The sequence below is a fragment of the Pteropus vampyrus genome, unplaced genomic scaffold (genome assembly GCF_000151845.1).
Source record: "Pteropus vampyrus isolate Shadow unplaced genomic scaffold, Pvam_2.0 Scaffold261, whole genome shotgun sequence".
NCBI classification, from domain to species: Eukaryota; Metazoa; Chordata; class Mammalia; order Chiroptera; family Pteropodidae; genus Pteropus; species Pteropus vampyrus.
This window is the reverse complement of record NW_011889042.1, coordinates 198,872-211,688: the sequence shown is the minus strand read 5'-3', so window position 1 is coordinate 211,688 and position 12,817 is coordinate 198,872. Positions and strand designations below refer to the sequence as shown.

General features: G+C 32.7%; 1 protein-coding gene across 1 annotated transcript in view; it reads left to right on the top strand.

Annotated features, from left to right (window-relative positions):
- Positions 1 to 12,817, top strand: part of APPBP2 (amyloid beta precursor protein binding protein 2) — a 50,445-nt gene that overhangs the window by 11,573 nt on the left and 26,055 nt on the right. Inside the window, exons 2-4 of the mRNA XM_011375026.2 lie at positions 5,374 to 5,462; positions 6,817 to 6,968; positions 10,130 to 10,253. Of these exons, the coding sequence (XP_011373328.1) occupies positions 5,374 to 5,462; positions 6,817 to 6,968; positions 10,130 to 10,253 (365 nt within the window). The remainder of the gene's footprint in view (positions 1 to 5,373; positions 5,463 to 6,816; positions 6,969 to 10,129; positions 10,254 to 12,817) is intronic.

The following is a 12,817-nucleotide window of genomic DNA, read 5'->3' as shown; positions in this document are numbered from 1 at the left end:
GGTTGATATATCTCTTAAGTCTCTCTTGATCATATCTTCCCTTTCCATTTGTTTTCACATCTTTACATTTTATTTGTTGAAGAAACAAGATCCTTTGTCGATGCTACAGCGTTTCCTGCAGTATAGATTTCAGTGGTTAAAATATAAAACATTTTCGTTATCCCTTCTAGGTGTTTTAGCCTTTGTCTTTGTGGGGACTTCATTAGTTTCACTAATTTCAGGCCAGTTTTTAATGCCAGGTTCTGGGATTGGGGGTCTGTAAATTGTCTACATGGTATAAATTTGGACTGTATACTCGCATGTGTCTTAGGCTGGAGGTTTTAGTTTTTCACAGCAGACTTTGTGCTAAGGCTGTTGGAGATGTTCTGGACTGTTTTACTCCTGGCTTTAGGCAGGCAAGGATCTGCCTGGACTTCTCCCTATTTGATCTTTGCGCTCTAGCCCCAAACCATTAAGAGATATAAAACTATTGTTTTCCTTTCTTCCTGTCATTTTTGAGTTTGTGTCTTCTTAATTTTTGGCAGCTATGGAGTTTCTGCTCTTGGTTTTAAACTCAACTATTAACCCAAAAGTTATTTTATCCAGCATTTCCCTGCATTTGGAAAGGAGGAGGAAGATTTTCACATATGTAAGTGTAATCTGCCATATTGCCGGAAGCTACTCCCATCCCTCTTCAAAATTCAGCTGAAATTTTTCCTTGGAGTGGGTATTTTGTGTTTCTAAAACACTGCCTGCCTCCATTGTGAAATCCATGAACATTGTTTTCATGTTCTGACAGATTCTAAGTTTATTGAAGTCAGAGAACAATTCCTACTGACTGTATTACTGTGGTCACCACCATATCTCCAATACCTAGCACAGTGCCTTACACTAACTATGCTCCTGATATTTATTAAGTTAGTAAAAACAATAAATAGAATGTTCCTAGTTGTAGGATTCTTGCCTTTGATGTGAAAATCACAAAGATAAAGTAGATTCAGTAAGCTAAGAGTTTCATCTAATGAATATGCCAGGGTTACTAGGTAAAAGATTAGATGTTTAAAATAGGAAACACCTATTTTTGTGTATAAATTTAAGCAGCTGTTATTTAGAATCTTTCTGATTTTTCCATTTAGGTACTGGCACTTTATGTTCTTCATGACTAGCTTATTAAGTCTACATTCATGTTTGTTCTCAGTTTATTACATGAACACTGTTCTGTACAGACTACTGTAGAGACAGGAGGTATGACTGCCTAGTAAATATTTCTCTTTAAGGTACTTACATTCTGCTTGGGAAGACAATGAGTAACAATGTATGGAATCGAGGGTTTTCCCCTTAGTGTCAGATTCATCAGATGAATTTGGGAAGTTTCAGTAAATAATGGTAGAATAACTAAGTACTTGATTTTCATGATAATCTACAGAGTTGAGACTGTCTTGATTTTTTTTTTTTTCTTCTAAGGTACTGAGTTACATCCAAAGTAGATGGCTATCAAGTTGGTTTATGCATTCAGAATATATTGAATATGTACCTAGCGCTAGGCACTGTGCTAGATACTGGGGATATGGTGGTAACAATAGGTGTTTCCTATTTTAACATTGGTTACATAATAGAGTGCAGAGTGTAATGGAGTGATGTGTTTAAAAAATTATTTAAGTGAATGTGTGCATGCATATCTTGATGCTACTTAGTACAGGGGCGGGGGCGGGGCACAAATAATGTATCATGAGAAAGTATAACAGGGAACAGAATTTATATTGGGCAGTTAAGTGATGCATTAGTTGAGACCATTAGGATGAGTTACAAATTAACCAGGTGAAGAATCATGATACTAGAGCTTCATGTGGAGACAGCAAGCAGCCTATGTGTGCAAAAGTCAAGTGCCATAGAGCTAAAAGAAAGCTAATGTGGCAGGAATGTTAGGGAATAAGGAAAAAAAAAATGTTAAAAGATGAAGTTTGAAAGATAGGCTCAAGTCAAATGACTTTTAGAGATTTGTAGGCCACATTTTGGATTAAGTTCACCTCGAGGGTGCCATTGAAAGGTTTTAAAGAAAGAATGTGTGGACAATTGATCACAGAGGCACAAGAATGGTAATGTAGAGTCCAGGTCTACCATTTTATCGAATATCATTCTACATTTTTAAAAAACTTATGCATACGTAATGGTAGATATACAATTTAAAAACAAAAGTAGAATTATATTACTCAAACTTTCTGAAACTTGTTTTATGTATCGTAATTTTTCCTTGAAAACAACCCTTTTCATTTCTGAAGATTTTTGCTCTTTAGTGACTCTCAACAAGAGATTAACAGTTCCGGAATGTGAGTGAGCTATAGGAGTTTCATAGATTTGTATGTGTGACTCTTCTGTTATTCGTAGACCATAGTTTTGGATGTGATTTTTTAAATAACTTTTTCTAAACATTTCTAAATTTTTGTTTTAGGGAATTACCCTAGATTATGTGTATGCTAATTTGATGTTAAGACTAATGTTCACTCTTAGCCTGTGGTAATTTTGAATTGGTTTGGAAAGCAGACATGCCAGTTTAAAATCCTTTGGGTTAAGGAAGGCTTTCATCCTCATGTTTATCTCCCAGAGTTCTCCAGATTTGAGGCTGTCTTGCATTTCCCTTGCAGTAGTTGCCTTCAGTTTTCTATAAGATCTTTACTTTAGCCTCTGAAAGCCCTTGCTTTTAAAACATCACCAGGAGTGTCACCTCTTTGTGTGTTAAAAATATCAACTCTTACGCAAGTGTTACTAATATTTTAGTTTTGTTCTTTTTTGTTTATAGTATTTTATATTTATGGACATTTAAGATTGTTACATAATCACTTATTTATGATTTTCAGCTGTGATATAATGCTTAGAAAGGCAATGTGACCAGGTAGCTTTTGAAACTCATAAATGTGGAATTTTTATCTGTTATATTTTATCAGGAAGCATTTTCATTTCCCTATTTTTATGCACTTTATTAACTATTTTTCTTCACCATTTTAAAGTGATTCTTTTATTATATGTTAATCTTTTACATGTACCTAAGTCTGCTTTTGAACTTTGTACTTTTTTCTGCTGATTGTTCTGTCTTCATACTTATACAGTATTGCTTTAATTGTATTTTTATTGTCTGTTTTCATACTGTTGAGAAGTAGTTTACCTATTTCTAAACATAAACTTGTTTTTCCTTACTTTCCTTAAGGTACCCATAACTACCCATAACTAAAAGTAATTGATACAGTTCTGTAATAGCTTCATTATTCAATGGATGCAGAATATAGTATTAAACATTGTAATAATGAACTAAGACAAATTTTTAAAAATCTTAGAATCATTACCAAGGAACCTAGAGCCTCTTTCTGTAAGCTCTGTTCTATAAGATGTATGAATATATAGAGATTAATATTTAAATCTATTATTTCTATAAAAATGTTAAAAATTTCCCATTATATGTAATTTTCAAGAAGCAGTGTAGTGTAAGATATTAAGAACATGGATGTAAGGACAGACTGCCTGGGGCCAGATTCTTACTTTGTTCGCCACTTCTTAATTGTGTGATTTTTGAGCAGGTTATTTAACTACACACCTCAGTTTTCTCATTGGTAGAAAGAATGAGTTACTTAGAAAAAGTACTTAGAACAGTGCCTGGCACATATAAGATCTCTGTAAGAATTAGATGCTATTTTTATTCTGGATCAGTATCCAAAAATTCCATTCGTAAAATGTGTAAATTTGTATTTTTGGATAAACCTGGTTATTTGAAGATGATTTCAAACAAATCATTATCTTCTCTCCAAAATTTAAATGTGAACCCATTTTTAGCAAGAAAAATTGAACAGCTGAGTAAAAAAAAAATGCTTCTGTTTGTTAATAGGGTACATTTACAATATTTTTACAGTTGTACCTAGGGTAGCAACTTTCCTAAATTTTTAGTTTCAAATCCCATTTAGTAGGATATATCACTTTTTAGTCATTATGAGATACTATGAGTTGTAGAACAGATAAAGTTTAATTGTCTTTATTTGACTGGTGAGTACAGGCAAAAAAGTTAAACTAGTTTTCATTTCTTCTACTTCAAAAAGAAATCCTAAGCCTTAAGTTTGCTAATGATGAATTATTTTAATAAGAAGCTAAGATTTTTTTTTTTGTTTTGTATTGTTTTTGGAATATGTGTATATATTTATTTTGATAACTGCATTTGTTCTTCTGTCCCAAATCAGAAATTTACACATTTTTAAGCCTGAAATAGGAATTTGGTCATAAATTGAGCTTTATTTTCCCTAAGTTATTCTCTGTTGGTTAATAGTCAAAATAAATGTGACTGATTAATAGTAGTAAATTTTACTGTATACATTCCCAGAAGCTCTTTTTTTACAATGGTAAACATAATCATCTCTAAAAATAGCAAACCTTTCCTTATGAAGGTTTATTAATATGAATATCCAACCATTATGTCAAGATAACATTTCTGCCTTCCCTTCCTGATTTTATGGATTTTTCACAGTAGTCATTATTGATTTGCATTAATATATATACCTAATTTGCCTTGTCTCCATTGTGACTAGTGACTTATGCCCAAGAGTTCACTGAGTTTGTAGTATGTTTTCCCTGCGCAAAATTAACTGACCCATTAGGCAAGTGAACTCTAGATCTTGTCTTCTTCTGAAACCCTTGTTCTTATCAACTGAACTAAGTGTTAAGTGCCTGTAATATAAAGTGAATTAATGTAACAATTCCTGCCTTCTAAGGTACCATATGTAGCATACATAAATTCAAAAGCATTTGATGAAGCTCAGGTAGGGGAAAAAGGGGCCAGTAGTATTTGTCTCCTTTTAACTATTATGCATGTATTATTTGTGATAAACATTTTACATTTATTAAAATATTTTAAATAAAAGTTCTAAAAAGTCAAAATAAATAAGTGGTTGGCAATGATTAAAAATACTGTTATCCTGGATTCTTTATCTTAAGAGCTCTTAGTGGGGCATATTGATCAGTTCTGGCTTCTGGACATTATCTCTGCTATCATTTTGATACCTTTACGTTAACTATCTAGTTTTGTTTAAGGAAAAAAGTTAATTTTGAAAGTTTGTTGAATATGACTTTTTTATATTTAATAAATACATAATTAACACTTTGTAGTACTTACCACGTACCATATACTGTTACAAATATTAATTTCTATCATATACAACTATTAAAATGCTTTTACATGAATTGTAGACATTTGTTAGTGTTACGTTTCTCTTAGCACAAGTATCTTTCCTGATATTACTACGAATACTTTGAGTAGTATTCATTAAATTCATCAAATATTGTTATTCACATTATTCATAAGTATAATTAAAATAAACATGAGAATTTGTAATGATCTTTTTTTTTTTTTCTCCCCAGCTTTACCAACAGGGACGCTTATGTCAACTGGGCAGTGAATTTTGTGAATTGGAAGTTTTTGCTAAAGTGTTGAGAGCTTTGGATAAAAGGTAAATTTGTTTTTTTTTTAATTGTGGTAAACTATACATAACCTAAATTTTATCATTGTAACCATTTTTAAGTGTACAATTCAGTGGCATTAAGTACATTCACAGTGTTGTGAAGTTATCAATACCACCATTGCTTTTTGTGTTGGAGAAAACAAAACCAAATTTATCTTTCCTATTGTGGCTATTATCATGTAGTTGGAGCCACATGTAGTTGTAGGCAACCTGACCTTTGATTGTACTTCCTGGTCTCTTCAGTGTTCTTCTCTAAATTTGCTTTAAATGCCATTTCTTTTTTCTAACCCACATTTCTAGGAAAATAATATAGCTTTACAAAATACTGCCTACCCCTAATATAAGTATTGCCATGTTAATTCATTTGTTCAACAAATTAGGTAAATACTTGTTAAATGCCTAGTGTGTCAGTCTCTGTTCTAGACGCTGGGATTACAGCAGTGAAAAAGATCTGTGACATCTCTTCCTTATTGATTTTGTGTTTTAGAGAGGGATAATATACTGAACCTATAGAGAAACTTCTTGGTTAGTTGATTAATTAAAATTAATCTGTGAAAAAGTAATAGATGAGAACTTGATTTTGGTAAAAGAGGGCTTTGGAAAAACTTTAAAAAGCATTCTTTAAGAAAAGATTACTTGAATTTGAATTTCTCTCTACAGTTCTAAACATAGCCTTTTGGGTATTATGAATGATGCTGCTAAGAACATTCATAGGCAAGATTTTGTGCGGACATAGTTTTCAATTCTCTTGTATATATAAGTAGGGTATGTACATATGATAATCCTGTGTTTAACTCTTAAACTGTTTTCTACAGTGTCTGTACTATTTTACAGCCCTACTACCAATGTATGAGGGTTCCAATTTTTCCATGTTTTTGTCATTACTTTTTTAAAAAAATTATAGCCATCCCTAGTGGATGTGGTATGGTATCTCAGTGTGATTTTGATGTGCATTTCCCTAGTAACTAATGATGTTGAGCATCTTTTCTTTTGCTTGTTGGCTACTTATATATTTTCTTTGGAGAAATCTCTGTTCAAATCCATTGCCCATTTTTTAATTGAGTTATTGTTGATTTATAAGGCAATTTGATTTTTAAAACTTATGTTAAAAGTTTTATCTCTGTTGCCATCAGTTTATACATACAGGATCACTCAGCGATCTAGTAAAGATACTAGGATAGATAGTGATTTTTTATGGCCTCATAATTGATAAGGCAAAAAACTTTTTATCTTATTCCATCTTGGAAAATAATGGTACCATTATTTTAAAACAACAAACTAGGCGCTTCTAAAAGGACAAAATACGTTACGCTTATAAAATAACGTTTTCCTTTTCTTTCAGACATTTGCTTCATCATTGTTTCCAGGCTTTGATGGATCATGGTGTCAAAGTTGCTTCAGTCTTGGCCTACTCATTCAGTAGACGGTGCTCTTATATAGCAGAATCAGATGCTGCAGTAAAGGAAAAAGCCATTCAGGTTGGCTTTGTTTTAGGTAAGTAAGTAATGGTAAAATAGAGGAGTGTTTTATCCTGTGACATGACTCAGAATTAAACCTGCCAACAATAAAGGATTCTCCCAGGAAATTCTCAAAGTTTACATAAGAAGGCACTGAGAAAAACTAGGTATGATTTATTGACTATTAACTTTGTGCCAAACACTGTCTAGGCATCGCTGTACTAGGCATTTAAATCCTATCTTTCTGAATCTCGATCACATTTCAGTGATGTGTTGGTATTAATAGCATTTTACAAATGAGGAAACAGACTCAAAAATGTTAAGTAACTTGCTCAGGTCACATAGCTAGTAGCAGAGCTAAGTTTAGAATCCTGTATGATTTCTATATGATTTCAAGCCACACATCTTTCTGCCATGTCATGCTACCACGAAGTCCTTTTACCAGTTTACTGTTGAATGTGATGTGGAACTTAATCCTTTGGGGTCCTCATTTTTTTCATTTCTAAAATAAGGGTAATTCTGTATTTTCTCATGGGAGTATTATGAGAACACTGACAACATAAACAGAAAAGGATTCTGAGAGAGTTTTGTATGCTATATATATATACAAATATTGTTTAATGTTTCTAACATTTTATATGGTTTTTATCAAAACTATGTAGATAAATGTGTTTCAGGCAATTATTTATTAAAGTTATAGTTATCTTTCTTTTTACTTAAAAAAATATTTTTTGAAATGAGTGTAGATTCACAGACACTATCAAAACCAGGAAGTTGGCACCGTTAACTAGCTGCAGGCCTTATTTAATTTTCACCAGCTTTTACGTCTATGTGTGTGTCTGTGTTTCTGAGCAATTAATTCCATGAAAAGGTTCATGTAACTACCATTACCATGGACTACCTTTGGTTTTAACTTTTCATAGTGTGTACATGTACATGTTTTCTCTGTCTCACGTAAGTGCACATACACTTTCTTTGCCAAGTTTTTATGATCATTTCCTTCCGCTTTAAAATTATTCTTTGTAGTGGTCATAGACAGATTGCTGGAGAAACTTCAGAACATTCTTTTTTGAAAAAAACCCTCAGCCTTTATCCTTTGTTAGTCCTATGGAATTTAAATTGCAAGAGAATTGTGACCAGAGAATGTCTGTAACAATAGTGTGTTTGTGATCTTGATGTATATTAAGGTTGATATCCCTTTAATCCTAAATGGTCACGTAAATCTCTGTGGGAGAAATTTAGTATCAAGTAAGGTAAAAGACAAAATGGCTAGTGTTCATTGAGATCCTCTATCTCCTTTGTCATCTCCGCAAACACTTATACCAGTCTGGCCATTGAAATGAGCCAGGTTGAAGAAATATCTTGGAGATAAAACCAAGTCCTAGCAAACTCAGTTATATTATCAATCTTAATCCTAAAATTACCAAAGCAGTGAAAATATTTCATACCAGAAAATAATATTTTAAATAAATAGTTCACCCATATAAAGAATTCAATTCAAAGATTTTTAGTGTATTCACAGAGTTGTGAAAACATCACCACAGTAACTTTTAGAATATTGTCATCACCCCAAAAAGAAACCCATATGCATCAGTAGTCATTCTTCATTTCTTTCTTGATACCTCTAGCCCTAGGCAACCATCAGACTTCTCTCTGTCTCTATATGGATAGTCTGTATAAATGGACTCCTAAAATACATGACCTTTGCGACTGGCTTCTTTTATTTAGCATAATGTTTTCAAGGTCCATCCATATTGTAGAGATAGAATTTAATGTAAATATTTTTAAAACAGGTGTTAAAGAACTGAAAAAAAGGGGGAAATACCTGAGTATTATGGACACAGCACCTGCAAGAATCAACTAGCACACCTAGGGCTTAGGGAACCAAAAGATGGGGTTGGAGTTAATAAAATTCAGAAGCTCGAGGAAGTGCCTCACAGAGCTGGCTACTTCTAGGCTACAGGTACCTCAGAGCTCTGAGAAGGGTCCCATGAGTTTAGAACCTAGATCTCTAGGATCAGCACCTGGCTGATTGGTGCTGGTGTCTCTGACCTGCGTTCTGTGAATCTGGTTCTGCAAGTATTGGAAAATTGCAACTGGAATTTGCTTACTGGAATGAATTTCCACTGCCAGGGTAAAGAGCATTACCCTGGGGCATTACTGTCAGCAGGGGCTTTGCTGACAGAAACTGGAAGCAAAGGGGAAGGAGTTATCTCTTCTGTCATCATCTCTTCTCTCCTTTATCTCTCATAAGCATGCATGCCTCCTTTTGGCAGCGACTACAGGGAGCCAGCTGGCAAAGGTGACATGTGGTTTGCAGAGTCCTAGCCAAAACAGAGTTTGATTTGAAGCTGAGAAACAATGGCCTAATAAACAGCACAACACATAGTAAATTGGGATGATGAGTAGAATGTTGCTTTGTATGAATATGTATAATAACCATATTATTTGGTCACTTAGTGAGGGCCCTAAAATGTTCTAAAGCATACTTTTCTCCAATTAAAATGGTATTTGGTTACATACAGCTTTGATTAAACATAAACCATGAGTCTGAGCAAAATATAATATTTTCTTGACTCAGACACTGTTGACACTATTAAGACTTGGCACTTAAAAATGTATTAAACAATTTTGAGGGTCAGGAACCTCTAAAAAGATGGATAATATCCTAAGGAAAAGATGCATTAGGACTATTAGAAGACAGCAATTTAATTTCTAGCTAAACGAAAATGAAATGAGCAAGCATCACCATCTCTTATCTGTGTATTCTCAGTGGTATACCACTTTACTAAGAAGATTAAGTTTATTCAGATTTCTTTATCTTTTTGGGGATTGGATAGGGAGAGATTATAAAGTTATATTTACCCCGCAAGATGAAAATATTAGGATTATTAGAATATAGTGGCTAATTAACTGGAAAATATTAACTCTTAGGCCATAGAGTATTCTTAGAGGATTAATATTCTTGACTCCTTATTCAAGGTTTCAACTTTAATCTACTTCCTCTGGTTTGAAAGTTTTTGTTTGTTTTGTTTTTTTAATTTTACAATTAGTATATTTTTTGAAGGCTAAACACAGGACTTTAATATTGTGGGGTTTTTTTTTTCATTTTAGATAATATTCATTATAAGCATGTCCTTTTAGCTTTCAAGTGATTTATTAAATTATCTAAAATTATTGGTTTTTCTTGTCCTTTAGGTGGCTTTCTTTCTGATGCAGGCTGGTACAGTGATGCTGAGAAAGTTTTTCTGTCCTGCCTTCAGTTGTGTACTCTACATGATGAGATGCTCCATTGGTTTCGTGCAGTAGAATGTTGTGTGAGGTAAGTTGGAACAGATCCTACAATTATATACTATAATGATACTTAGTGGCTTTTATAGTTTTAGCTCTTCTAAGTGTACTTCAACATTTGAATAAACTTCTAAGGTTATATTTATATCACAGTTTCACTAGTCTGGCCTCTACCATCTCTCACTCTCAAAATATGGTTAACTTGTTGTAGTTAGCTTAGCTTAGATTTCAGTATTATGAACTAGATCATGTATATATTTTTGTGTTTTGTCATAGAACTTGTTTGTTCATTCATTCAACAAATATTTATTGAATGCCCGATATGTACCAGGAATTGTGCTAGGCAGGATGCTAGGAAAAGAAATACACTCTTTCCTAGGGCATTATTTTTTTTCCACCCCCGCTGTGTTTACATTTCAAGAATTGTGCTTAACAAGATTAATATTTTATTTATAAATAACTATGTTTTCTTTAAAAATACTTTTTTAACAGATGTACTTAAAGGCAAACAAATCTAAAATTAACTCTTGCTTTTACTGTCCTTATTTTTTCTGTACATGTAACATTTAGTTTTAGCTACTTTCATACAGGTTTTTTCTTTATGTCCCAATTTGATTTGACTTTTCTTAAAAAGAATTTTTTAATAAAGCTGAAGAGAAATAAAAATAAAGTTTAATAAAATAACAAATTTTTTGTCCTAAGTTAACTGAAGTCTGGTCAATTTACTGAATTTTTTAATATTGAATAAAGCATTCTATATCCTTGGTATCTTAGAGATGAGTTAATTAAATCCGAACCCCTGCAGAGCTAGAATATAGATTTTATATAAAGCCATTGTTGATTTAAGCTAAAATTGAGTAAAGTTCTCTAATTTTTCTTTAAACCAATGGAGTTCAGTCTTTTGAGGTTGTCATTACCCGTGTTTTATACTGTTAGAAAACATTAAAATCCTGAAGTTAATTTAGTAATGTGCAAACTTAATTATATGTAATATTTTAGAAGCCTGTAATAACTTCACATAGATATTTTAGAAGTGTACGATAAATTATAATATTTGTGTGTAGAAACTATAAAGGAATTGTTATTTGGGCCTATAATTTGTAGTACTGATAAAAAAATAATCTGTTACCTTTCTTCCCCTCTTCTTCATATTTTATTTTTGTTAGGTTAGGAGAGTAGACTATCTCATATGGGGTGTGAGGGGCTAGTTAAATGTTTCTATGTATATGAACTAGTTAGTTTGGAACAGAAATGCCATTTTGTATGATTTCATTGTATATTCCTCTTTAAAGCAGTCTTTTGACCCAAAGGTAAAACATTTTCTTCTTGTATGTGCTTGTTTTTGTTTTTGTTTTTTTCATAGAATCAGAGGATTTATTTAACCCAAATAACTAACGTTTCTTCTGTCTGTCTGATTTTAAGACTATAAAAATTTTGCTTTTGTGTAACCAAAAGATTTAGTTTTCTCACAGGACCAAGGTTCCTTCTTTCCTTCCTATTTTGTCATCTTTAGCATGTAGCTCACATCATTATGTTTGCAAGCGTTATAAGCAGGGAGAAGGGCAAAAGGCTCATGCAAGCCGAGCCTGCTTTTTCCATTTCTTTTTTTTCAGTCAGAAAAACTAGCTTTCCCAGAAGCCTCGCCTTATCTCTTTGTTTAACTCTATGTGAAACTGGTAAATTGGGACTCATTCAGCACATCCTCTAACCCATGTAAGATGGTCAAAGGAGCAAAACATTTTTTTTGTGTGTGCATATTGCTTGTTACCCAGAATGAACTCGTAGGTCTACATTAAGGAAAGAAGAGAGGGGAATCTTGGATAGGTAACTGTCAGTCCAGTGGCATGGCTGTCTTAAGAACAGACATATCTGAAATTAGAAAAATACCTGGACTAAGAAACAAAACTATTTATAATATCAGCTTATTGCTGGCATACCTACACATTTTGTTCGCATGAATTTGAAATTTCTAAGTAAAGTTTGTTTCTGCACAACTATACTTGCCAAATTCTTGGTAATTACAAGCGTATTTAATATAATTTATATGTAGTATATAGTTTTATCATCCCCTTAGTATTATTTAGAAAAAAGATGAACTTTTTTTTTTACTTAGCTTTTTTTTAAGGCAGAAAAATTTGGGGGATTAGTTGACCTTGTGTTTAATTGAAAAAGAAGTATTTTGCCAAACAGATAATAATGAAATCCTTTCACTAATCTCAGGGAGCTTTGAGCTTGTTGCAAGAGTTAAGAGTATGTTCTTTAACATCACAAGGCCAGTTCTTATTTGTGGCTGACATGGAAGCAGTATAAAGCAAATGTCACTGAATCTCCTTGTTAAATCCGGGATCATTTCTCTGTCCTTGTTGTATTTCTTAAAGACTCTGCTCGTTTCCCTTTACTCATTTTCTTTTTGATAGCTTTGTTTTTTCTGCTTATGTATGTGTCTATTGCTAAACAAATTTTAAAAATAAGGAAAACTATGAAGAAGAAAACTAATGTTATCTATAACTTTACTGCCCAGAACTAACCACAATTATATTCGTGTATTTTGGAATTTTAAGTGAAAAAAGTAACTCCCTGAACTGGGTGTGGGGG